At 41.0% G+C, this 27,917-nt stretch overlaps 1 protein-coding gene across 2 annotated transcripts; it reads left to right on the forward strand.

The window, feature by feature from the left end:
* Window positions 1-1,342: 1,342 nt before the first annotated feature.
* On the forward strand, window positions 1,343-19,803 carry LOC310945790 (phosphatidylinositol transfer protein beta isoform-like). 2 transcript variants are annotated; one of them, XM_083911998.1, is made up of 12 exons: window positions 1,343-1,481; window positions 6,218-6,248; window positions 9,123-9,268; window positions 9,509-9,600; window positions 9,771-9,778; window positions 9,934-10,008; window positions 10,114-10,197; window positions 12,924-13,001; window positions 15,232-15,342; window positions 16,452-16,574; window positions 17,202-17,280; window positions 18,880-19,803. In XM_083911998.1, the coding sequence occupies exons 1-11, from the start codon at window positions 1,462-1,464 to the stop codon at window positions 17,247-17,249; spliced, it is 816 nt and encodes a 271-aa protein (XP_083768124.1). In that variant the 5' UTR covers window positions 1,343-1,461; the 3' UTR covers window positions 17,250-17,280; window positions 18,880-19,803. The 2 variants fall into 2 exon arrangements, with proteins under 2 accessions (XP_083768124.1, XP_083768125.1); XM_083911999.1 differs by lacking the exon at window positions 17,202-17,280.
* The last annotated feature ends 8,114 nt before the right edge of the window (window positions 19,804-27,917 follow it).

The following is a 27,917-nucleotide window of genomic DNA, read 5'->3' on the forward strand; positions in this document are numbered from 1 at the left end:
AAAAAAAACATCATGTTTGCCTTCTTGTATTACTGACATTACATTATTCTGTCGTTATCCACCAGTGTGTTACATGTTATAGGAAAAGGGGTGGAGGGATAGATAGATAGATACATACATACATACATGCATATATGGATAGATACAAACATACACAGACCACAGATTTACTGCAGAGGTTCTCCCTCAAAGGATCTAAGATACATAAAGTTTTCACAAGATAAGTAAAAAAACAAACATATATTTTACACTACATTAAAGTAGTGTTTTTACTCCTTAAGAAAAAAAACCCATAGTATTTTTTAAATATTTAACCTCCCCAGGGCTTAAAAAATCCTTTAAATGAAACAATCAGATTCATTTAAAGACACATTTCTTACAATCACTGCTTTAAGATATTACATCAGATGCACCCAATGACAGGTACCAGGATACGTTATCATTAGACTAAAAGCATGTGGGCTTCAGGCCATGCAGCAGATAATGAAACTGAAAAGGAGTGCTTTGTAAAAAAATCCAGAACGATGCGGTGTAGTACCACTGATGTAGTTTTATTGTAATTGACTGACTGGTGCTGCTTGATCAGACCAGGGGCACTTTCAATCTGAAAACAGTGTGTAACTGTGTACAACAGGCTTTGAGCATTGATGGATTACTGAATGGGCCTACCGGACACAGGCCCAAGGGCCAATGAGGTCAGAGGCCCTGACTGATAAAATGTTGCTGAAAGAAAACCACAAAATGATTACAAAGAGATGCTAAATGACTGTGGGGATTCAAAGAGATATTAAATGACTTAAAATAGACACAAAACCACCACATAGAGACAAAAAAGTTGACAAAGACACAAAATGATTAAAAATAGATGTAAAATGACCACAGAGAGAAACAAAACGACGGCATAGAAACCTAAAATGTCTTAAAATAGATGCAAAACCAACACAAAAAGATGGAAAATGACTTAAAATGGATACAAAACAACTAAGAATGGACATACAGTGACCACAAATAGAAACAAAATGACCACATAGAAAACGTCTAAAAATAAGGGCATATTAATGACCATAAAGAGACCCAAAATGACCACAAAAAAACCAAAAAGTTGACTCTTTTGGTTTTGGTGTCTTTCTTCCTACATAGAGTGGGGGGCCTCTTACATGTCTGTGCCCAGGGGCCCATTCTCTCATATTCCGTCCATGGCTTTGAGGTGTCAGAGGTATTACTCAACTCAAGCTTTTTTTTTCGGGAAGTTTTGTCGGGGCTGAACGCGCCCCAGATGTGCAGTGTGCGCGTTTAAAGAGATTTGATTGGTTAATACTAATTAGCAGGTCCGTCCGTGCCTCCCTCTGCAAATCACAGCTCACGGGGGGAGGGACCGGGCGCCGCTCATGACGTCACGGCAATCAGCGGTCGCTGGGCAGTAACTGGCAGTAACTGTTGTATCGAGAGGAAAGAGCGAAGATGGTCCTCATCAAGGAGTTGTAAGTACGGCGTTTCCGTTTGAACTGTGGGTTTTTTTGTAAATATTGAAGCAACCGCGTCGTGTAACAACGCCTCACGTTTGGTAGGGCAGTTTTTTTGCAGCGGTACGACACTAATGAAAACTTTTTCCTCCCGTTTCTGTGTGTGTGTGTGTCAGACACACGAGGGAAGAAGGGTGGGATTGTTCAAGAGCTGCTCTGGCCTACCGGCGTTGACAGCGGCATGGCTCCGTGTGACAGCTGCTGTTATCTTACACTTTCTCATGTGTCCACGTTAAGCATGCGTTTTTAAGTAATGTGTTTTTAGCGACATTCGCGCTCTCGAGCTGTAAAACTTTAAGCTAGCTAACTTGAGCTACGAGTTAGCTCACGGTGTGCTAATGCTAACTAAACTAACGGCGTCAACGTGAATGGAAATCACTCAATGTTAGCGCTGTTAATGTTTTGGCAACATCGTCACGGTGGCAGAGACAACTAGTGTGACCCGAGAAAAGAGACTTTGATTAATATGCGGATTCGCGGGTGCCATTTCAATCAACTAACGCAACAGTGTCAGTGTTTAGGTGACGCTAACTCTGGCTCTGTTGACATTATGAGAGAGGTATAAGAGATATCCGTTAAAATGAAGATAAAGGGTCAACCCACAGCATTAAACTGCTAATTTTACTCACACTTACACTCAAATGTGTTCCTGCTGTATTTCACTAATCTTTATTTTTACGTGGCCTCCATCAGTAAGGTGAGTTTTGAGCAAGACAGGAAGTCTGTGAAAAGTTATTCTTCACAGGCTTACGTTTATTTCCGATTTCTCCAGCTCAGAATAAATAAACTTATTGAAAACTATAGCACAGGACACCAGTCTAAAACAGATTGAACTCTAGACTGTAACTAAAGTTGACAAATAAGGTTACCCCCTTTTATGAATTATGAACATTATTAATCTGATAAGCAAATGTTTAAAAGAGACCCATGGTTGGATAATGCTTTTCTTATTGTTTCTTATTTTTCTATGTGAGAAAAAATCCTGTTGTATGCAAAACACTAATTTGTATTCAAGTGGTTGCGATTCGGCTTAACTGGTACTCCCCAAGTCCATAAATATAGTTTTACACCCTGTTGTTCATTTGGATTTTAGAGTGGATGGATGAGGATTGCTGGTTTAATTCTGCGTGCCACAGTAACTCTGGCAGTATACAGATTAGAGTCATGCAGAACCATGTTGCTACAATGTCCAATTCCCCATGTTATGCAGCCTGACTTTTAACATATATAGAAATACACCTCATCACGACATGGTCTCAATTCTATCAAATAGTTCAATAGTTTGGAATCACCTGTTATACTGATGTTTTTTTTTTCCAATAATGGATATTTTAAAAGAGATACAAACACCAAATGTTTCAGCGCAGTTGCTCATATGAGTAACGTTTTATCCAGGTAAAATACTAAAAGAACACAGGCATCGTAGCTTCATCTAGACGTCACTGTAAGGGCAGTAATCTTTCTGATTACGTATCTTCACAGCCTTATGCTTCAACAATTTTACAAGAAACTGACTTCTTGACTTGCAAAGTCATCTTCTGCATTTGCAATTAAATTGACAAACATCATCCAGTATGTGTCATTCATGGTACAATTCAAACAAGAACTACAATCAAGTGTTCTCCAATTTACTACCATACATATTTTTCTGAAATAAGGTCACATGGTGGTCCACCGAAAGGGGGGTGACCTTTGCCTCTCTATTGTCCCTCAAATAAAAAAACGTAAGTGAACCTCAACTATTATTGAGCCACAACAATATTGGACTGTCAATATTTTGTGAAGCTGATGTGCTCCAATTCCGATAGTGCTAAAATTACACTAAACTTCTATTTCGACTCTTACGTTTAAGAATAGCTTGGATAAAGCAACACACCTGTTTCTTTCCTTCTTGTTACAAGTATTGAAATGCACTTGCTAAGCTAAGAATTTATTTTACCAATGACTGGTGATTTCTTTTATTCTGTCCTTTCAGTTGCAGTCTGGTTGAACCACTGTACTGCATTTTGCTCTCCATGTACAAAACATTACTTTTTTTGCAAACCCTCCCTACAAAATAACATACAGTATATTGATAAAGGGGATTCTTTATAATCCTTTTAAAACCAGTACTGCTCATGGTGGCTCAGCTAGCACTGTCACCTCTCAGCAAGAAGGTACTGTTGGTTCAATTCCAGCTACTGTGTAGTTTTCATTCTCCTCGTGTTTGTATTTGTGCCCTCCAGGTCCTCTGGTTTTCTCCCACCACCAGAGTACCCCTAACCAAGGCACTGACTAAAGAACCGGAGTTGGTTCCTGGGTGCTGAACTGTGCTGCTCATAGTGTATAGGATAGGTTAAAGTTTCAGTTTATGTCAGTGCTGAGTATCTTTGCTCATTTACTCACTCAGGTACTACACTCCCGTCAAGTTCCAGTTTTCAAACTTGAGAATCATTATGTAGGCCTGCCGCAATAAGCAATAGCTCAATTGATCGCATGATACTTTAAATGAGCTCGATAACTTTTCAGGCTGCGATAATTTCCATTTTTCAGTTTTCCTGGTGTCCCTCCATCAAAGAGACTGGATGACAAGAGTTTTCACTACGGTGCATCTGTTTCCACTGATCCCTCTCGCTTCCTCAGCGTACCAAGGAGGGTAACCTTCATCCAGTGTTGTCAGTCACTTGTCAGCCGGACGGTCTCTGTGTGTGGGAGCGGACCCATGGCGTTACCCAGAGTGAAGCAGGAGAGCCCTGTGAGGAGCATGTTAGACGCACTAGTTGAGAGTTGTGCTGTTGTGGTATAACAGTTCTAGTTTGCAGTGGAAACATTGCACCCTTTTGGCTTCTTTTTAAGTGTAAAATGATCCCAAACTTATTCGCTGCCTTTTCCAGATGTAGTGGTGTGCATCTGCTAAAACAACAATGAGCCCTGTGCTAAACAGGCCGCATAACCAGAGATCTTGCCTCGAGGAATTTTTGTAATGGAGTAACTCAAGTTACTCGAGTAATTGTTTCAGCTCTATTATTACTACTAGTACTATATTACTATTTATTTATTTTGGAAACTTAACATGTTTTCCAGTTCTGTTGGTTCTATTGGCCTATCAGTTGACACGATATTGGGGGCACAACATATCAGTCTCTGATAAATCTTTTTCGATAGGCGGCTTTATGACAACTTTGTGGGCAGATAATGCTGTAAACAAAGCTTGGGGTGATTTTATTTAGGCCTTACGTAAGCTATACTGAGCATGCTGTTCATTCAGGTATTTAATTTTTATTTTCTCAATAATTTCAAGAATTGGTTGACAATTTAATACATTGTATGTATAATAATATTAAATATTCTTTAAGAAAGCAGCCTTCTGAGTGCCATAGCATTTTCATCTCGATGCACAATCAGTCCACAATCCACATAGAAAAGCTCCATTTTCATTCCAACTCAAAAACTCACTATAACGGCCGCCATGTTAGTAATCTGTGAATTTTTCCCCTCTGGAACTGGTATCGGTCTAAAAAATCCCATATGGCCTTAGTGCTCAGTGATTGTGTTTAAAGTCAACAAGCCTTGTTTTAGAGTTGTCAGTGGCGTTTCAGCAGCCTGGAGAGATAAAACCTCATCTGTCACTCTGGGTCATGTGAAGATTGGTCTAATTTCAAGTTAATAAAGTAGTGTTAATTCTTTATAATGCACTAAAGGTTTTATCACAGAATTTTATGACTTCAATGTAATGCGACCTATAAAACCAGGGAAAGACAACATGCCATATTAAAATATTACCCAGATAATGGTTATATACTACCAAGCTCTTGTCAGAAATGATAAAACATAATAAGTGTGTATATTTCAGTCCAGAATACAGCCTTGCTTTATGTTATTTATGCTTCCTCTGCCTGCTTTTTTTCCCCCTGCACTGTGGTTAGTGGTCACTGACTGAAGTTTCATGTTCAGAGTAAATGATGCAATTGGTTTGTGCATACCACACCCTGAAGAAGTAGTCTGTTGGGACATGAAGAAAAAGGTTATGCTGTACTTAAACTATGCAAGAAGTAAATACTGTCTTTAAAGTTTGGATATCTTATCTAACACACAGATATGGTGTTTTTATTTTTTTCAAACCGCTATACAGGACCTACTGTCACTGGCCTTGGTTTTTGGCTCAATATGGTTCTCTGCTTACATTTTCCTTTGCTCCTCTTTCTATTATGCTTCTTTTCAGTGGAGTTTTCTCCATCTACAGGCTATATCCAATGCACAGCTTTACTCCTACCTATTCCACTCTGGTCTAGTGATGAGTTCCTCTCATCTTGCTGCAGTCAGCAGTGTGTCGAATTGGGACAGTGATAGTTTTTACTTCAGGAAGAGTGACCACAAGTGGCTTCCTGTTCTTTAGCAGGGGAATGTTGTGTTATGGTGTTAGTTCTAATGTCTGGCTATGGCACCGATACTTCTTCTGCAGAGGTTCATTGTTTTCTCTTTTATTATTTGAGTTCTTTATACATTTTGGACCATGGTCCAAACTAAATAAATAGAAATGAATCATGTTTTTCTGCACCTTCCTTCGGTGTAATTTTTTTTTTTGGAGGTAATGTTATACTTGTTCACTTTAAAGTAAAACGTTAGTGCTTCTGGCAGAAGTGCTTATTGAACAGTGTCTTGTCTGTAAGTGCTGTGTGAATGTTAACACACTTCTTTCTCTCTCTCTCTTGCAGCCGTGTCGTTTTACCCTGTAGTGTTGAGGAGGTGAGTAGTCTGTTTTTAGTCTCCTTTTATTATATTGACAAAACGAGAACTATTGTAAATGGCTGTATTTTTGTTTTCAATTTCAAAGTTCTGTGTCCAACCTTGCTCTGCACGATATGAGGAAAATATGTGATATGTGATAACATAAAATATTAATATTAAATATATAAGAATGGTGATATTTACATATTCAAGTTAAGTTTTCTACTGATACTCTTTTAACCAACTCGTAAAAATCCATGTGTTTATCTCGCAAGTTGAAAAAATCCTAGAAACATTATATATTGGGCATCCGTAATTTTATCTCATGTCCCGACTTTTTAAAATTTCTCTCCTCTAAATGACAACAAACTAAGCTCAAGTGTAGTGACAGGAGCCATCTATTCAGACTGGGCAATATGCTTTTCTCCTGATTTGATACTACATGATTAGGGTTGGAATTTTTTTCCAGCTATTTCACTCAACGTATTGGTATTTTCTTTTGAATTTACAAAGGTAGATATAATATTAATTTAATTTCCATATCTTATGTGTAAACTCTTTTACACCTATTTGAAAACCAGATGGAGTCACACATGTAAAGGCTGTCACTTCTCTCAGTCAGCTCCATCTGGGCCGCTTGAATGACTTTAATGGAAGCGGCAGTATAGATATGGATACACTACAGTTGTAGTGTCTGCTGATTTGACCACAGAGATTCGAGTGACGTCGAGAAAGGCGGGCACTCGTGTCGACCGTATTACCGTTGCCATAGTCTCACATTGCTCTGTCTCTATAGCAGCCCACTGTGTTTATGACAGTTTACAGATATAGTGTCTATCTCTGCTTTTCATGTATATGTGTGAAACCCAGAGCTCTTAATTTTTACTTTAGTATTTTCTTTTCATGCTACTTTTTACTTCTGCTCAACTACAATTCAGTGGGGAATATTCAACTTTTTACTTTTGGGGATTTATTTTATGAACCTTAAAATATAAAGTTATTGTCAACCAGCGGTTTCGGGGACCTCCATCCTTAAAAGTACAAAAACAGGCAAAATACATACAGCTACCTTTTGGCCCAGACGTCAGGGACAAAGCCAGTGAAGGAGTATGTTGTTACGCTTACAGTAGGCAGTCCTTCACTGTGTCCCAGAACTCATTCCCATGTGGTCTTAGGGCGCACTCACACTGTCCTTCCGCACCGGGCCAAAACAGGTTTTTCGGGTCAAGCATAGTGCGTTTGACCAGTGTGAGTGCACTTCACTCATTGATCAGATGTGTTTGGGCCGGGCGTACTAAGGTAGATCCGGAACTGCTCTCCGATTGGTCAGAATTGTTATGCTGGTAATGTAAACAGAGTGACAGCAGACAATGCATGGACTACAAGTAATGTCAGAAGGGAGAGACAACTGCGGGGGATGTTTTTGCCGTGGGTCCTTGGTTATTTATTTATTACGTTACTACTCAAGGTTTGTCCGCGGTAACTTGTGCTGGCGTGTTGTTGTGCCAGGGGTGGTACTTAATCATTACGTTAATCATGTCACTGCCTACAGGAGCTGGGTTGGTCAAAAATGCGCAGTGCTTTCTGCAGTAAGTGTGGACCCAGGTCCGATCGCGTTCTCGGCACAAACAAACAATACTAGAGTTAGAATAAGGCTGGTGTGAAAGCACCCTTTGTCTTACATGCAGTAGAATCTGATGATCCCTTATTTGAGCTTTAAGAGTGTCACAAATTGGTAGTCTCCGTAATGCACCTTTTCTTCAAAATAATTGCGTCATCCTTGTAAAGATTAAAGCCAGGGAAAAATGAATGCTCCGCTATCTTATAATTTCCAGTGTTTGGCTTCTGGTTGCAAGTCAGGCAACATAGTCTCTTCCAAAAAACAAAATTAGTCACCTTGGGAAAGCAGGATTTGTTCTCTGTGTTTATAAAGGTTTATGTCAAGAATCCCAGCCTCTCACTCTGCTGCCTTATATGGTGATTAAAATCTCTTGGCAATTAGTGTTGCATTTTTAAAGGTCATTCCAAATAATTGAAAATGAAGTGTTCTCTTTAGGGAAGAAGCATAAGAACTCTGGTAGCTGAAATATTTAAACAAATATCCACCCTTTCGTCTGTTTTCAAACATAACAGACACTTTCACTTGGCCTGCAGAATGTAGGGTCCGTTTAAAGTTTGATATACGAATAGAATATCAATATAATAATACATTTGGAAAAGACTGCAGTATAATTGGAAAAAAAAGACTCTTGCTTTCACATTACAGGTCACAAGGACACACTATTGAGTTCTGCAGGAGTTTTTCCTGGCCCGTTATTTATATATATCTGCAGTCTATTGCAGTGACAGCAGGACACTAACACATTTTACTAAATTGATGTTGGCTTATGTGTTTAATTTTAAAACACAAATCAAATGATGCAAGTACTGTCTCTGTAATCACAACATAAACGTACGGCACAAGGCTGTAACCAAACAGTGGTCCCCAACCAGGGCTTTGGGAACCCACAAGACAAAAGGACCTAATAAATCTTATTAAAAGAATAAGAAGGGAATATAGTAATATTTATTTTTTCTGACTTTTCCTATCGTACAATGTAGCTTAAAACCCTAATGAATGTCTGAGAAAACATGTCATGTCTGCAGTCATAGTGTGTGATTAGGTAGACATTGCTTCAGTTTAAGGCATCACAGGCAGACAGAGGTCGGGAACCACTGACTTAACATTGGAAAAAACAAACTTGGCCATCTGACATACTTGCTACAGTTAGTAACTCTTGTGGACAGGACATGTATACTGCAAGTTGTTTATCCCAGAATTAGTTTATTTTCTGGATCTACTCTAAGTGATTGATGTATATTAGTGTTAAGGTTGTGTTTCTTGTTTTACAGTATCAAGTGGGTCAGCTGTTCTCAGTGGCTGAAGCAAGTAAAAATGAGACGGGCGGCGGTGAGGGAATTGAGGTACTCAAGAATGAGCCCTATGAAAGAGACGGCAACAAAGGACAGTATACACACAAAATCTACCACATAAAGAGGTGTGTGAGTGTACCTTTCCAAATCAGATGATTTGATCCCATAGTTGCCTTCTTACGGTGTAATAGCACCGCCTTACCAGGCAGTGGCAGCATTATCTCATCTTTGTTGTGAAGCATCTCAAGTTTTGTTTTCCACCTCCACAATTGTTCTTTTTTTCAAACCTCTGATAACTAAGGAAATATGTAGTCTCTCTCCTTTTCTCCATTTACCCATGCCCGTCTTTTTTACCCACCCTACAGTAAAGTCCCAGCATTTGTTAAGATGATAGCTCCTACAGGATCCCTGGTATTCCATGAAAAGGCCTGGAATGCCTACCCCTACTGCAAAACCAGTAAGTCCCCCTCCCCATCAACTTACCTTTGATTTACCCTAACTTAGTCCTCTCTGTTGTTACATACACTGTTACTTGCATCATGATCATGTGTTTTCTGTTGGTGTAGATGTATAGTGTTTGTATGTAATAGTGTTTTTTTTCTCTCCTCATGCCTAACCTTGATCCAGTTGTCACGGTAGGTAGCCTTACATGGCGTTTGTTTCCTTGTATTCCTTAAATTATCAAAATATTCCTTGACCTTCAAGTTTTTAACATGTTTCTGCGTACACAATGCACTTTCTATACATTCAGTTCTGTAATATCCTATAATATTATGACTCTTCCCTCTAGAATGAGTATATGAAAGATGATTTCTTCATTAAAATTGAGACGTGGCACAAACCAGACCTTGGAACACAAGAAAATGTGAGTACCTCTGCATCCTATCAAGCGAATATGCAGTTCGAACATAAGGTCTGAGTTTGTATGCTCTTCTTACAATGTTTTTTTTTTGTTTGTTTTGTTGTTCAGGTACACAGACTAGATGGTTACACGTGGCAGAACGTAGCTGTTGTGCCGATTGACATTGCAGACAGAAATCAAGTGTCTGCTGCTGTAAGTACAAACTCTTCTGGCACAAATACACTATAAGATAAAAACACAGTTTGGCGCCTTCATGTGGACAAGCCGGATCATTACCAAGCTATCTGTCAAACCCAGTCCACTTTTAAGAATGGGGTTATGGATTTATTTTTGATGAGCATTAATCTTGTTTAATAACCATTAAGCAGATTTTTTTTTTTTTTTAAAGAAAAAATCTTTAAAGACACAAGAACTTCTTAATTTCAGTCTTGGTCGAACATCAGTAGTGTCACATTTACAATTGTATGTATTCAACTAATCAATTTATAATTATTCAGAGTGTGCCTATCACATTGGAGAAGATGGAATCTACACATTTTACATTTTGACAGATTACATTTTTAAATCTTTGCTTTATACTGATTTATTAATTGATTAATTGTTCTACCAACTACTTCTACTAAAATAAACTTGCTTAGCTATACAGAATACTTTTTTTATCTAGTCTTTTGAACCCACTCACTGAACAGTGCTGGAATACTTCCAGATGGTTGTTGCAACCAGTGGAACTGTTTGTTTCAAGGTTTGAAATGTATTTTAGTATATTTTATTACCAGTTAAGGCTCGACAGTGCGCCCACTTCACTTGCGTTTAGCGTCAAGCCCTGCCAGAAGATGAGATACTTGGAAATACATACCTGCCTGGCGGATGGCAAGAACTGGCAGCAGAAAATCTCAGTTGGAATAAATGTGAATTATCTACCATTTGGTATCTATTTAACCTAAGCATCACCAGCATGAAATCTTTTTAAAGCATTTAAAAACTCTGCACATCATTTGAGCATTCTATGATTGCCTCACTAATATTTCAAAATGTAAATATGGGTTTTTGATCTCTGAAATCCTATTTGAAGATGTTACACATTATTGCTGTTATTTGACATCACATTGCCTCATTTCACTTTGGCTCTGTGTGTGCAAGTTAGGCTATTTGGCTGCAAAGCATTGGTTTCTGTGTGTGTACGTGTTTGTTTGCGGTGGGTAGTTAACGAGGCGGAGGTGTTTGCCTTGCTGGAGGAGTGTTGTGTCTGAGGACCCCATCAGCCCTCAGCCTCAGGCATGGCTGCAGGGCTTGGGGCGTACCGCCAGCATAGATGAGTTTGTTAGTGTAATTAAGGCTCACAGTGCTTCGTATGCCGGAACTAGACAAATACACACGACACAAGCATACTTGCACACACACACACACACACACACACACACACACACACACACACACACACACACACACACACACACACACACACACACACACACACACACACACACACACACACACACACACACAGACACACACACACACACACAGACACACAGACTGTTTTACTTGTGGAGACGCTCCTTTTCGTCTAACACTGCATATCGATTCACAGACCTCATTAGTGCGGTGCAGTGTATTGTTATAGTGATGGAGCTCTCAGCATTAAAGTGTGCATGCGTGCGTGTGCGGCACCCTCCTGTTGGCCGATAGCCCTGAAAAGTAGCTTTTAGCTGCAGGCACATCATGATTTATTTAAAATTGCTGGGCCCTTGAGCTGTTGATAATTTGAAAGCCATTTCATTTATTTGTATAGCTATTTCTCTGGCCTGTTGTATGTAGTCAGCTTTGTCATGTGTTTTGGAGTATTTTCTATATGATTAAAAAAAATCTTTGACCGAGATCCACCTGTGCAATGGGGAATAAGTGGTTAGTCCACTAAAATGGGTTCAGAAGGACATGTATGTTTATAAAAAAATATTTCGTTTGGTAAGCATTGTTGCAACTGGAACAGCAGCAGCTGTATATAAACATTCACGCACACACACTCACACTTGCAGCAACACAGATTCATATCAACACACATGCAGGTAGAATCAAGCACGTTGATGTATCTGAAGTGGCACCAGTGTCGCCCTAATTAAACCAAAGTTGCTGGTGGCATCAATGCCCCATATACTGTCTTTTCCTCTCTGAGCCACTTAAGGCTGAGTTGTGCTCTGGTTTTGCTGCATGACATTATATCTGGGGGGGGCAGATTTTTGGAGAATGAGTGCGGTACTCTTTGGCCTTTCTTTGGCTGTTACTGCTGTGCTGCTTAGTTTAGAGCACAGTGAGCAAACAGCAGTGTAGGACAAACGCCACCAATTCTGTACCCTACTAAATGCTTCACTGGAATTTAACTTTCTTTTGTTTGGTGCTTTGTTTTAGAAAATGTATTATGACAAAGATGTCTTAAAATACTGTAGGTTTTTTATTTGTTTTTTTTTTCAAAAATGGGTAAAACTTGCAGATTTCTTAACACTTTTGCTGCCATTAAAATATAAACCCTATCCAAAGCTCGGTTCATGGTGTTGCTAGCCTGGCGTCACCAGAATAATTCATTCACAAATGTGTATTAGTGTGGAACATCTCAGTTCGTTTTCTATTTCCATGAGAGAATGCCAGTTACATTCAGTAACAACAGTGTAGCATGCCTCTCTGTCAGTCACCGCCCCAAATGAGATAAACAGTCATCATGGTCCGGCCACGATCTGTCCATCTGTAAATCTGTCTGAGAAAATGAAACGTGAGCTCACAAATTTGTCTACTTTTCACACTATGGTGTAGCAGTGTCAATGTATTCCTGTCATACATATTACCTCCACTTGTTTAACAGTTTGTGTCAGCTAAATGTAATGTGCTATGTATTGTATTAATTATCTGAATGGCTCTCACTGTAGGACTACAAGCCGGAAGAGGATCCCGCTTTGTTCAAGTCGGCTAAGACAGGCAGAGGACCCCTTGGGCCCACCTGGAAGGTAATGCTCACATAAGCTGTGGAAATTTAATCGTTACATCCACACACAAATGGCAATGGAGACTAAACCCAAGTTTGACCCTGCATATCAGACTATTTGAAGGGTAAACCTGGTCATTGTTATTCACACAAGACCTGGGTCCACAGTTTCACATATTTAGCAACTGTAATTTCTCAAGACCTTGCATTATTTCTCTGCAATAGATCTTGGAAGGCTTATGACGGTAGAAGGGACATATTAACGCAGCAAAAGACAGGAGAACTGCTACTCAGCAGAAGATTTATTTTCCAGTAAGACAACTACCCCAAAGAGCCAAAGCCACTCAGGGGAAATGCCAAAAAACAACAATGTTCGTGTCCTACAGTTGAAGAGTCACATTCCAGACCTCAATCCAATCAAGAACTTGTGGCTGGTCTTGAAATAATGCTTTTCACTCATGGTCCCGATGCAACTTGACAGCGTGAGCACAGGAATGGAGAGAAATTGCAATGTCCAGATGTGCAAAACGGATGCAGATCTATTCCCATAGACTCAAAACAAACATATCACTACTAAATTTGACAAAAGGGAATGGGGGGGATACCTACACAATCAATTATTTTCTTTGTATATTTTTCTTTAATTTAGATCAATTTTTATGTATTTTCATTGAGACATTTAAAGAGTCCTTTTCCACACCAGCACCATTGCCTGTAATAATCAGAGAACACAGTGCTGGAGGAAGGCTAGAGTGAGGTCGGCAGAACTGTAAGGCTGTAATTTGATGAAGACAAATCACCTCTTTCCCAGCCCTAATTGGCTGTAATAGAAATTTCTAGTCACCAGGTCACACAAAGGTTCTACTCAGAGCTCCATCTGCCAGACTTTGCGTTCGACAGCAGATGAAGACAGAAATGAGAAAGAAACTGTCTATGGACATTGATTGTAAATATGACAAGCAGCAGTTGTGCGTAAAGATTGATGTACTTTTGATGAAGAGTGATACTCAAAAAGACATTGGCTCGTCCACGCAGAGTTGCTTTCCCCTCAGCCTCACAAACGGGTCCTGCTCACTGTTAGAGCACTGAGTATTCCTACTCTGCAGCGGAGCCCTCAAAGTTCACCACGGAAACTTTCCTTTGCTTCAAGAATTTTTGCAGAACAAAGCCAGCCAAACAGCTTTTTAAAAGTATGAATAAAGAAGCACAACTTTTTTTTTATTTTGCGTTTTTAATTAGATCACTTTCCCGTCCGCTGTGGACATGGAAAAAGACTGTTTTTGAAAAGGTGGAGAAAAAAAAGTAGTTACGTGACAACAGAGGCACAATTTCTGCCAGCTTCTCAGAGCAATAAAACTCTTGTCTATCTCTGCATGCACACATGCTTGCATATCGGTACCCTTTGTATTTCTGAAAACTTCTGCTCCTTTGAGCGGGGCACAGAGAGGGAGAGAAGAAATGTCACCGTAAGTGTTTTGATGTAGAATCCGTTTCATGTGAAGTTCTCCTTTAGCGATGACAACTTTTCTAAACCCACTGCAAATTTAGAAATGTTTCTCATTTCCCCTCTCCCGCTCCCCCTCCATGATCGTAGCATCAAACGGCAGTGGGATGAGGTTGATTGAGGCGGGTCTGTGGCATTTTCTCGCGGAATGCCGAGCCAGAATGAAGTGATTAATTAAACAGGTGTTCTCGGAGGGAGAGTATGTGTTTTGGGGGCGAGGAGGTCCTAGGTGTTAATAATGTAACCAGCTTTGCACCGCGACGCCCTTATCACTTCGCGAGCACCGTTTTATCTGCCTTCTGTGGCCACAAAGGCATGCCTGTCGGGAACGGTGTCGCTGTCAGGGCGGAGGCAGAGAAATGGTCCCTTCATCTGGAGTTTATCCACTTTGCTCTGCCCCAACCCCCCTCCGCCTTTTTTTCTCTTCTTCAGAGGAAGACAGAGTGCAAGCAGCGGATGGATTTAGAAAGTGTGTTGTAGATTAGGACACTTTTATCTCTGCACAGCACATCTTCATATTGATAATGATTTCAGCTCCATACCCAAAGCATTATGTATTAATGATTTTTGCCTTTGAATGCAGCAAAGATTAGTCTAAAATAATATTCTCTCAGACTTCTGCTGTTTTTAGGATCATTCTCTCGGAAAGTTTATGTCACGTTTTCACTGTTATTTATTCTGATGCTGTGCTTTTAAAAAGTGATGGGTTTTAAGTCTTGTCGTTCCTTTGCTCTTCTTCTCCTAACAGAAAGACTTGGTTAGTAACACTGACTGCCCAAGGATGTGTGCCTACAAACTGGTCACAGTCAAGTTCAAGTGGTGGGGCCTGCAGAACAAAGTGGAGGGCTTCATACATGAGGTTTGTGATGCATATTTACACAGTTAAACTTCAGACAGTCTTGGCGTAGGAGTTACTTCAAATTGGAACTCTCAAAGCTTGAAGGCATTTCTGTGCCCCTTGATTGACCAAGACTAGCTTATGCCAGTTTACATTTGTGACTGTTCATCTTTTAAAGAATGCTTTTGGTACCCTTGTGGGTATCTCTATTCTATGATGACCACGTCTATAGGGCTTCACAACTACAATCGTGAACACGCACAGTGCATTCTAATACTCCATATCACCAGTCATAAAGCAGTATAGATGTGACTTATAATGAATTATGCTCCCTATTGGTAATGATGTAGAGACTGACTAGTGGGGCTAATAATACATGATAGCCATTTTCATATGAATCCCGGACAATGTCAAGAGATTCAGGTCCGGAGATAGTCCGGCCTTTGTCTTTCACACCTCTCCCGCTGTTAACTATTATGTGGTATAAACTTCATCAAGATGCCCCACTGAACACAGCTGATACACCTGAGAATAAGCAGCTGTATTCACACATGGGCTCACTTGGAGATTACCTGGACTTTGTACTAGGGAGCTGGCTGAGTAAACGCTGTTTGATGTCCCGTCTGACCGAATTGGATATTTGCCTTTACACATACAGCCCTGCCGGTTGATCTCTAGATAATTTCAGGTTAGCAGTGCATATGTGAAAGGGGCTTATGACTACCTTTACATACCTCAACTATCAGCTCACTTTGTGCTATAATAGTCCATGCAGTGTAAGTTATCATTGTATGTGTTAAGTAAAGTACATATTGATCTATCTATAATAATACATGCTTCATCGTAATGTTTCATTGTTGGTGGGAAGTAAAGTGTAATGCACTTTCATGCTTTTAAAAGAATCTCTGCTGCATCATAAGTGATTAAGATGTATGACGCCAAAATCACAGGTATAGCATTTTAGCACACTGTGAGTCCTTACTGCAGTTGATTCTTGAGGTGTGTATAGTTGGGTATAGGTAGTCATGAGGTTTTATCAGCCTCTAGTTCATAACTAGTCGAGAGCATCCATAAGAAACATTATGTATGCGTCACCCAGCTCTAACCAAGTCTGCCACTGTCGCCCTCAGCAAGAGAAGAGGATCTTCAATAACTTCCACCGCCAGCTCTTCTGTTGGATGGACAGGTGGGTGGATCTCACTATGGATGATATCCGGCGGATTGAGGCAGAGACACAGAGGGAGCTGGATGAGGTGAGTGCGAGGAGTAAAAATTACCCACGATTTTAAAAGTAAACCGTATGCATCGGATGTACATATTTATTGGTAAGTGATGGGTTCTGTGCACAGAAATGTCTCCTAACCTCAAGAGTGTACAGCCTCAGTCTCCAGACACTGCATTTCTAATACTTGCCCCAAGCTTGAAATGAATGAGTGCAGCCCTGGTCTCCAGTTTTTCTCCTGGTTGAGCTGTTGTCTTTCTATCACTAGACATCAGATAAATTGGCTAGACTGGAAAACATTTTCTGGCTTAACCCCATGTTTTCTGTGCTCTCTCATATCCCAATCACAATAACTACTGCTCTGATGAAATGTGGAGTATTCAGATTCTTGAAGACAAAGAGAGGGATAACATCCTGATTTCCTAATTAACACCACTGTATCACTGGCTTCCTAAAGAGTAAAATCCCAGTTTTGCATGCTTTTCTCTGTTGATATTTTGCTTCCTTGACCCCCATTGTTTTTAGAATACATGGTGAGATGTTTAATTGGCAACTGATAGAAACAAATATTTTATTAAACTTAGCCCTTATTACCTAGTCCTAGCAGCCTACACAGGCTTACTAATGTCTATTTCTGTATGACTGTATTTCTGTCTAGATGCGTAAGTGGGGCTCTGTGCGAGGCACAAAGGCTGCAGACGAGTAGCCAGGCCAGGTGTAGGTCTGAGTGTTGCTGTGTAAGTTCTCGCTGGTAGAGGCCAGTCTAATATGCTTTCTCTGCTCCCTGTGGGCTTTCTCTGTTGCTGCACAACTATGCTGCTTTCACTCTGTGCTCTTCTGTGTTTTAAGAGTGCTTTTACTTCACTGTGTTTATATGTGCACGTGTGTATGTGTGCTTTCACCTGCAACTCCATAGCTCACTCATAATTGGTTAATCAATAACACCAGAGAAACATGATATATGTGCTAGGTCATTTGTTGTTTTGCTGACCCAGTATAAATCTCCCACTGTGGTTTGTATGAGTGCCTGTTGCGTATGTGTACACTCTTGTGCATGCAAGTGCCTTGACATCTGGGCAGACGTTTCTCAGAATTACACATGCTATTTTTTAAGGGGTGGCCAGCAGTTAGAAACACACACAGAAGGCCTGAACCTGCAAACTAGAACCGCCCCATAGAGGAATACAAGGCAGAGAAGAAAAATGGCAATCTTTTTTAAAATTGTTGGCTTTAATTTCTGTGTAGCACATTCTCTGTAAAACATTAGCACTGGTTTGCTCTTGGAACTACTCTAAATATCCGTCTGGGAGCTTTTGGCCGTACAAGGAGAAAAGGGAGGAATCTGGGCTGGACTGGCCAACGTGGGCCAGGCTCAAACATTCCTGGACTACTACCAACATACAGCATTCTGTGCTTAGCCCCCCACCTCCACATCTCACCCAATTCTGCATGTGTTTCTCATTTTCCCTTGGAGTAAGTAAACAGGCGGGTGCCATCAAAGAGGGCTGTGGTGAGGAGGCTGACGAGGCCTGAACCTCTGGGCCCAAGGGTTAGCAGGGTCACAGTTGGGACTGTATGGGACGACACGGTGCCTACAAACAGACACCGGCGTTAAGGTTCTTGACAAGACTGCTCGTGGTGAATGTGAAACTCCACGGTATGGAGACAATTTTACCAACAGTCATGTCTGCCTTTTTTGTGTATACTGGTTGAGTGTTAGAAGGGGAAGGGGTGAGGGAAGGAAAGGGCAAGAAAGAGGGGGGAGGCTCCAAGATGGCTCCTCTTTTTTCTCTCATTAACATACAAATGGAATTCTGCAGTTGAGAAGAAGTCTGTGCTGTGATTGAGAGAGGGAGGGGAGAATGGGAAAAGGGATGGAGAAGTCGGAGGGTGAATCCTCATGCCATTTCATCAGATCTGTCTATTTCTCTGTTTAGAGCCTCTGTTAGTTCGAACCGTTCCATTAAGGTGTTCGGCTATCAGATTCTACCACTAATTGACTTTCCAAAGCCATCAGCCTCAGGGAGGGAGAATTTGAAAGTGATGCTTTTATCTGCCTAGTAGATAAACAAGGGGCCTGATAAGGACAGTTGGAGCAGATTTCTAAGGAAAGCCTAATATTTCATTTTGCAAAAGGACATTTGTTTGTGTTTTGTGTTGCAGGAAGTAAAACTCAGGCCTACATAATGAATAAACATAGTCCAAACCAGTGCACAGTAACCAACAATCATTCACGAAGGGTTTCAGTGAAATGCAGACATCGGCTAACCTGCATCTCACCTGTTTAGCTTACATAAATCTAACAAGTTGTCTGTATCCCTCTTTTCTCCCCACAGCTTCGCAGGCGGGGAGAAGTACGAGGAACCACTGCTGCAGAAGAATGAAAAGGCAAAGGATTTTAAACGCCCACGATGAAGCAGCAATGATGACTAATAGCCTAATAGGCTCCTTGGTGCCATGTTTTTACCAGGACTGATTCAGGCTTTTGGGGTGGGGGGTGGGGGGGTGTACTCTGCTACTTGTAATCAATAGAACAGATCCCTGACTTGCACCCAATCATAGACATTCTATACACTGAGGAATTGATTTGTAGAAACCAACACGATCCTCGCTGATCTCCCGGGCAGAGAAAGCCCAGCTATCAGCATCATGTTATTGACAAGACCTTACCTTCCGAAGAGATATGAAGAGGAGCTACTAGATTAGAGATATATATTTTTTTACAAATTCATTGGCTTCATTCCACAGTGGCAAGTGTTGGACCAAATAACCAATTTAAAAAAAAAAAATTTCCTCTAAAACATTCCTCTCAAGATGATGCCCCGTGTAACCTCTCTTTGTCTCCTCCTTGGTCTTAACTCCTGTACACTGCGGAACAACGGTTTGCATTCCCCGGCATGAGTCTGTCTGTTTGTCATACTCGTGTTCCTTCCTGCCACAGCCTCCATTAAGAGATTACTAACACCCTTGGCGCCTTGGCCCATTGTAATCCTTCCCCCATTACTCCGCCTCACCCAAAACACTGCATCCTATTAACACTGACAATCATGCCCGTACAGGTATTCACTCTTACTCTCCAACAGATTTATTTAAAAAAAAACCCACACATGCATATGACGCAACTACATCGCGCCAACATGAGAATAAACATGTGAATTCGTTCTCACACACTCACAGGTGTGGATGCCTTTGCGGTGAGTGATCTCTTCAATGCTCAAACTGGGCAGATTCATGCATGCTTGTTCAGGAAGAGTTTACAGCCCCCCCCCCCCCCCCCCCCCCACACACACACACACACACACACACACATTCTCTCTCCCTATTATGAAGACATGCACGCACAACATACAAAACAGTATTCACCTCCTCAACAGATGTCCCCAGAGAGAACACTGCACTGAAAAACAGTCACAGATGGTGCTATACCCCTCCAGCCTCTGTCATAAGCCGAACTGCACCTCACTGCTCGCCCCACCTCACCCAGCCCATCCCGGAGGCCTGTCTCACTCATTTGGTTCTCCAAAAGGCCTCTTCTCTACTGCTTCTTTCTAGGTGTGATTAAAGATTCCTTACCAGTACTTAGTCATCAGCACCACACACTGCTTGCCTTAATCTTCGGACCCTTGGACCTATCGGACCGATATACCTATTGTATTTCAAATTGCTCTAGCTACCTCTCTTGTTTCTGACTGGCAATTATCCTGACACCTAAAAGTTAGCATCCGTTATTATTAGGCATGCTACTTGTTAGGAATAAATCATGGCAGACAGAGCTTTTATGAGCAATGTTGTTTGTGATGACTTTTATTTTCTTCTGGATGTAGAATTGCATGCAACTCCTTTTTATGTTTCCTGATAATGCGTCGCAGCGCCTGAGCAAGTGTAATTTCTTCAGCAAGCAAAAAATGTGCAAGTTGCACCCGGAACAGCCCGCACACCGCTGCTGTTGGCGCTACAGATTTCAATATTTGCCTCAGATCAGCCATTTGATGGATATGCCATATTAATGCCTCAACTCCATAGTGCACTTTCTCCCCTTTAGGCTTTAGAATCATGCGGCACTGGCCTACTGTGTTGATCATCACTAGTGTTACATACATATATAGTTCAAGTGGTTCGCTCATTTCAACCTTGTTCTTTGCGGGGCTTTTTTTGTCAATGTCTTTAATTGTACCACAGGAATTGGGGGTTTGTTTTAAGATAAATAGTTTCCTTTCAAGACAGACGTTATTCAATTATCTGTTCAAAGATCCTAATGATTTTATTGTCTATAAATTGTACGAGGGAATGTGATCACTCCCTCAGTAATGGGTTATTGGCTTCTCCAAAGAGAGTGAATGGATTTGTGATATGTTTACATGAATTCAGCAATTGTAGGCTGGTAATATAGGAACAATTGGGAAGCAATTGTCTGAGGCAACTTTTCTTTTTTTCTTTTTGTCCGCAACAAAATCTTCTCAGGTGAACAATTTGACACAAGGATCTTATGATATTGTTGTTCATCGGTTGCCCCAGACAATTGAGTTCCTTTCACCATACATATCCTTTTCTGATGGAAATACGGTTATCCAGTGTCAGTATGATAAGTGGTTGTTGTATAGCCTGTCGTTTTATCACAGTATATGAGACAGCCAGTTGGTCTTTTCTTCCTGTACTGGGAATTGTATGCATACGTCTCAAAGAGTGTGAAACAATTGTCCTTCAGTGTAATCAATGTTTCCAAGTCTATCTTAATGATTCCTGCTGTCTGTTGAACAGAGAAGCCAGTGGCTAAGGAGAACAACCTTAATCAATGTTTTACCATCTGTCGAGACAATGATACGGGGGAGAGGAAGTACTCGCAAAACAACTGTACAGTCTTATCCTAATTTATGAAACCTACAACAGTTTAATTTCTGAGCTGCTCGCTTTTTAATGTTTCTGATCAGCTATTGAAATTCAGGGGACATGGTAGTGAATGTATGATATTTTGTGCCTTTTTCTTTCCGAGATCTTGTCGTGTGCCTACATATTGTATCTAAATATTGAATAAATTTCTCCTGGAAAATACATTTCAGATTGTGCTTCTGCTGTCTGATTGTGTACAGGTGGTTGTTGGAGATTGAAGGCTAAAGGGATGTGGTAAGACTTTTCCTTTTGTTTGTGTTAGGGCAAAGAGCAATGTGTCCAGTCGGTGTACGGTTTCTCCCCTTGAATGGGCAATAGGGAAAAAAGATTTGCTCACGTGTTTTTTTTTTTTTGTTTTTTTTCAATTATAAAGCTGGGTGAGGTGCTATATAAATACTGTGGAAGTATCGAAACGCTCAATCCACCGAAGAATGCACACAGACTGTTTTCAGAAACTGTCTTTAAAAGAGCCGTCAGGACTTTTGTATGGTTGTGTCACAACTATACTATATATAGGTAGAAAGTCCTGCTTCAGTGTCATTGCAGTCACTCCCTGACTGCAGTGATGGTGCCAAGACTCAAAGCATGCAGATGCCGAAGTACCGGAAATTCTGGACTGGACTTTTTCTGGAGGGGGACATAAAGAGACGGGCGCCAAACTAAAATGTTTCAAACAGAAGGTTGAATACAGGTATATTTGTAGAGACAGTATGGGAAAATGTGTTTTTGAACATTAAAGCATGTAACCATGTTCTAGTAGAAAAGCAAAATACAAATATGAACCTGAAAATTAGCATAATATGAGACCTTAAATCATTTATTTAATATTTTCATGTCATGCACAGTTCCCAACCCACATTGGATTTACAAGACACCAACATTTCCATTGCAGAATTCACACATTATATTCCAATTACAAAGTCATTTTACAGCTCAGTCTTCTGTAGTACAACTCAAGTTTTTCATAATCATCCAACCAAAAGAAATCAACAAAAATGGTACTAATTTTGCTTTTTTTTTTTTTTTAAAGTACATTCCTTATGTCTTGTAAGACAGGACAGTAAAACAAAAAAATTAAATTCATTCTTTGAACATGTATCTACAGTAGAGCTTTTATGTCGAATACATTTTTAATATCTTAGACGAGGACTAAAAAGTATTACTTCTCTGTTGTAAAATGCACAGCAGTTGGGATAAACATCCCCTCAGAGAAGCCTCCAGCATGGACTAGACTTTCAATGACCCGTAGGTCAGAAGAGTCACACAATAACAGCGGAATCCATGCTAAAGAGCAGGAAAGAGCCGCCAGTCTGCTGCCTGAGATATCCGTCTTTTTTATTGTTTGTGGAGGAATGGTCACATGTGCCTGCTGCAAGGAAACCAGTCATATCTGCCCCCAGAACAGGCAAATAATACTGTTTCTAAAAGCAGAGATGCGCAGACTCGCCCACACACCTCCTGTTAAGTGGCAGCTCACAGTATTCCACAGTCGGCATGCATCCATCCGTCCATGTGTCTCCCTCGCAGGGAAGATGAAGGGACATGTCATGAGTGAGAGACCCTGTCGTTCAAATACACAAGGCAACAGATGAAGAGAAGAAATGGATCTCAAAGGGAGGCTCGAGACTTGACACAGCAGGACATCCAGGCATGATGCCGAGGAAAGACGTGATGGCCAGAACAACCAGCTTATTGCTTATATGCAGAAGTAAAAAAAAAAAATTCTTAAATGTCTCCGAATGTCTCCAGAACCAAGAAGACAAACTGTGCCACTTTGTCTCCTGTTACCGAATGACGCACGTGGGTGAGAGTGTGTGTTTTTGTAGGAAAAGGCGCAGTGAAGATTTAGCTCCCGTTTCAGGTCCGCCCGCCCCTGCCATGTTTGTGTCTGTGACCTTCCCCTGGGGCCACGTTTGCTCAGGGGCTGCAGGTTTTCTTGGAGAGGAAAGTTATTTCTGTTGGGTTGGCAGTGATGTCACGAGTGTTTCCTCATCCTCCGGGCTCAGGTCAAGTTTAGCTCCAGAGATTCTCCGGAGTTTTCCTGTTGTTCTGGGAGAAGTGGAAAAGGTGTGGAGCCAAACGAGGAGGAGAGGAGGGTTAGGGGAGGAAGAGGAGGGTGGGGGGGGCAATCTCAGTTGCACCCCCCCCCCCCCCCCCCTTAATACAATGGTTCTTCTCTGGATGACAGATGCTGCTTAACCCGCCCTGACCCATTGAGTTGTGATGGCTCAGCTGAGTGACAGGCCCATAGAGGACACACTATAGGCTCCGCTCCACATTGCCCTAACTGCACATGAACACCCCCCCCCCAAAAAAAAGGTTTGAACAGTCGCTTTAGAAAACCCCTGTGTTAATATAAATCTATCTGAGGAACACCATGAATTAAGGGTAGAGGGGGGCACCCACTTCTAATATCTTGTCCTATTGAGTGAAATATTGAGACAAATTGAGTAGTAAATCACTGCAGAGAAGAGCGGTATTATGACAGTGCTTGAAAGCGTGTAGACTGTCCATTGTCATGAAGTCGCCTCCACAGCAGCTCTGAGCTGCATTTATCATCACTGGGGACAGAGGGGGAAAGAGACCATGCCATCCGTTTGTCATACTTAACTTGTCTGTCTCCATGTGAAAGGACTGTCGTCAGGGCAAGCAGCAACTGTATCACAGGGGTGTTAGTATTCCAGTCTGCTGGAATCATTTTTTTTTTTTTCTATTGTCGAGCTGCTGCTTTTTTCTAGAGTTAACAATGGGTTTTTGTGATACAACGGCCCTTTATTAGAAATGAAGCAGTGATGCTAAAACCGTTTGATATGCACACCCTTTTGCGTTTGTCTGGGTAAAACTCTTAATGATGCTACATCTACATCCAGCTGGCACTCTGATTTGAAAGTGGTCCTGTGAATGTGATACTGAGAAAAAAAATGTTTGTTCCAGCAACACACCACACGAGCAACACAGCAACCTTCAGAACGTCTCAACGCGCTTCTCCTTCGTCCTCGAGAAGACAGGTGCTTTACAGCATGTCTCCTTCGCAACGCAACCCCCGTCTCTCTCCCTACCTCCTCGCTCTGAGCTGCTGTCCTCTCAGCTGAAAGAAGTGCACATCCACACCCCCCCCCCCCCCACAATTCCAAATATACACACACATGTTCCTTCACCTTTACAATGACTTGTCCTGACCTGTCTCCAGCCTCAGCCCTGACTCACAGCCCTCTCCTGTCAGTGCAGGGCTGAGCACAGGTAAAGCTGGTTATTTCTTAACAAACCTTACAGCTCCAAAAATTGCCTGAAACATCCACTACACTAAAAAGCAAATTTAGAAAAAATGCAGTGTAGTATAGAATGTCTAATTTATATTTGTAAATCCACGACTTTTATTGTGAACTATCATATTACATTTCTTACCATTTACTGTACATCAGCTGTGGGTGTTCTGACCTTAGCTAATGATCATTTTCCCAAATAGAGCTTTCCTTTCACTGAATTATTAGGGTTATACACAGGAGATCAACATTAAAGACCAAATTATTAATACTTGGTTTATTCTGAAATACTGTTGTTTTTTGTTGTTCAGAATTTTACAAGATAGAATATCCACTGTGGCTGTACCACTGCTGTACTAGCATGTTAAATAACCAAGGCATTTCAACAAAAACCCTTATTTTGTAAAAAAAAAAAAAAAAACTGTGAGCAAAATTAAAGAACAGTAACCATTGTTAGAAGAGAAGACTTAAAAAATGTTTTCTCAGGGCTATAGGATTCAGAAATGAATAGGAAGTGTAGAGGCCACAGCTTTGAATGACTGAATGATCACTAGTTTCTCACACTGCTCTGGTTTGATCTTGGTCCATTCTTCTTGCAGTCTCTTCCACAGTTTGGTAACTCTAGTGGGTTTCATAAACATTACTTTGTAGCCAAGAATTTTCTGGAGATTCTCTTTGGGGTTTAGATCTGGACTTTAACACTTTCTCCACTAAATTCAACAGACTTCTTTACACACTTTGGGGGCAGTCGTTCCCAGTCTGATACCAAACATAATGTTTCCCATCAGACCCACGTAAATTGAAGTTTAGCAATGTCATGTCATGGTTTGGGGGATGTCTTCTACCGCAGGAGTCAGACGTCTTGTACAGCTACATGGCAGGGTGAATGCAAATGTTTATGTGAACCTCCTTCTGCAACATGCATTACCTTCACTGCAATTGTCTCCCAATCTGCCCGCAATTTTCATACAAGAAAATTCACACTGCAAAACGCATTACGCAGTCCCTTGAAGCTAAGAATATTGAAACCATGAAATGGCCAGCCCAGAGTCCAGGTAAAGGTCCTGGAAAATCCTTGGCAACAAAGTAATTTCTAAGAAACCCACTACAGTTACCGAACTGTGGAAGACACTGAAGAAGAATGGACCAAGATCAAACCAGAGCAGTGTGAGAAACTAGTGATGTGCTGTGGGCGCAGATGTGCTGAAGTCATTCAAAGCAAGGGCCTCTGCACTTCCTATTCATTCTTGAATCCTATATCCCTAAAAACATTGGTTAAATCTTCTCTTCTGACACAATGGTTACTGTTCTCTAATTTTGCTCACTGTTTTTTTTTTCACAAAATAATGTTTTTTGTTGAAGTGGCTCAGTTATTTAAAAAAAAAAAAAAAGCTATGTTACAGCAGTGGTATAGCCACAGCGGATGTTCTATCAAATTCTATTTTGGAATATTGTGTATATGTGTGTGTGTGTGTGTGTGTGTGTGTGTGTGTGTGTGTGTGTGTGTGTGTGTGTGTGTGTGTGTGTGTGTGTGTGTGTGTGTGTGTGTGTGTGTGTGTGTGTGTGTGTGTGTGTGTGTGTGTGTGTGTGTGTGTGTGTGTGTGTGTGTGTGTGTGTGTGTGTGTGTGTGTGTGTGTGTGTGTGTGTGTGTGTGTGTGTGTGTGTGTGAGAGAGAATCATCTCCCTCTATACACAAGTATTTATTTGATTCTATGCGATTTATAAATCAAATTACAGATTTAGCTTTCTATAGATTTAGAAGACTATATTAACAGCAGCCCTGTTTACAGCCCTACCTCGTGTGTATCATCTCAACTGTTTTCTGAGCTTCAGCATGCACGTGGGCGGCCGCTAGGTGGCACTGTGTCTGTTTGGTAAAAGTCCTCTTGGTTTCTCCTCAAAGGTTCAGAGCTGTCTGACACCAAATTCTCTAAATGCCAACTGTCCACATTGTCGGGGAAAAGATGATATGGGGCTCTCATTCCCCCAAAGAAAATACCCATGGTGGTGAATGGAAGTACATCATGTTCAGTATTACCACACGTTTCCTTTATTTCCAATAGTTACAGAGCTCTGTTAATCTTAGGCACGACTCTCCCCTCGTACACACAGCCCTGGATTAAGTACAGGACACATCTGAAAATAACTTTTAAATACATCTTTAACATTTGCTTTTGTTCATTAGTTGACATGATATACAGGGAAATGAAAGTGGACTCGCCATGTGAAAAAAAAGAAGCTATGGCATAAAATTAAAACTATCAGGCCACGATTACATCACAATCCGGGCCACGCGCATCATTTGGGCTGACTTCTTCTATATTAAAACTTTTGTCTCGAAACCACATGGACATGGAGATGGGCTATTTGCAATAATTGAATGTCTTATCTCAGGCTCTTGCACCACTTAACCTTACACAGATAGCCTCGGCAATTGTAGGCCTACAGCTAATTCATGTTTCAAGTAAATTGTCCTAATTTAGCCTCGCAAAATGTTCTATTTTACAGACCACAATACCAAGAGAATGCTATTGATTATCGGAACCGAAGCCCAATATCATCCACATGATTTAGTTCAGATGGTCTTTTAAGGAGGATGCCCCCCACCCCGCATTGGGATTCACACACAAGACTGGGGTGATGTTGATTGGTGGTCACAGGCGCGTGAGCCTCGCACACTTTATGATATTAGTCTAATTTGTACCCCCCCCCCCCCCCCCTCCTAACATCAATACTAGCTCAGATATTTAGACTCGATCCGCACTTACTATAAATCAATGCATTGAAGCCAGTGTTGGACTATTTCAGTGTCCAGGATAGATTTTCATTTTACTCACGAGGACACATTTAACATCCAGCGCGTGCCCTCGCTCGGCATTGGTTATTGACACTGATTCACGATTGTGTCTTAATTATAAACCTTAATAATAAACTCTGCTTGTTATATCGCGTTATTGCATTATACGTCCACTGAAGCGGCCACTGCATGTATGGGTGCACAAAAAAAAAAAAAAAAAAAAGTTTGTTCCTATGGGAAGAGGTCTAGAGCAACATCCAAAACAGCAGTGTGGAGAATTTCCCCTTCAAGCACTTTTCCTGTGGAGGATATGAGGGGAGATTTATCTCACTTCTATTCTCTGTCTATAGCGGGCTAAATGTGAAAACAACATCCTGTATTTGTGGGACCAGTTAGAATATGATGGTGTGTTTTAATGTGATTTTGG

Source organism: Echiichthys vipera (genome assembly GCF_963691815.1).
Source record: "Echiichthys vipera genome assembly, chromosome: 4".
NCBI classification, from domain to species: Eukaryota; Metazoa; Chordata; class Actinopteri; order Perciformes; family Trachinidae; genus Echiichthys; species Echiichthys vipera.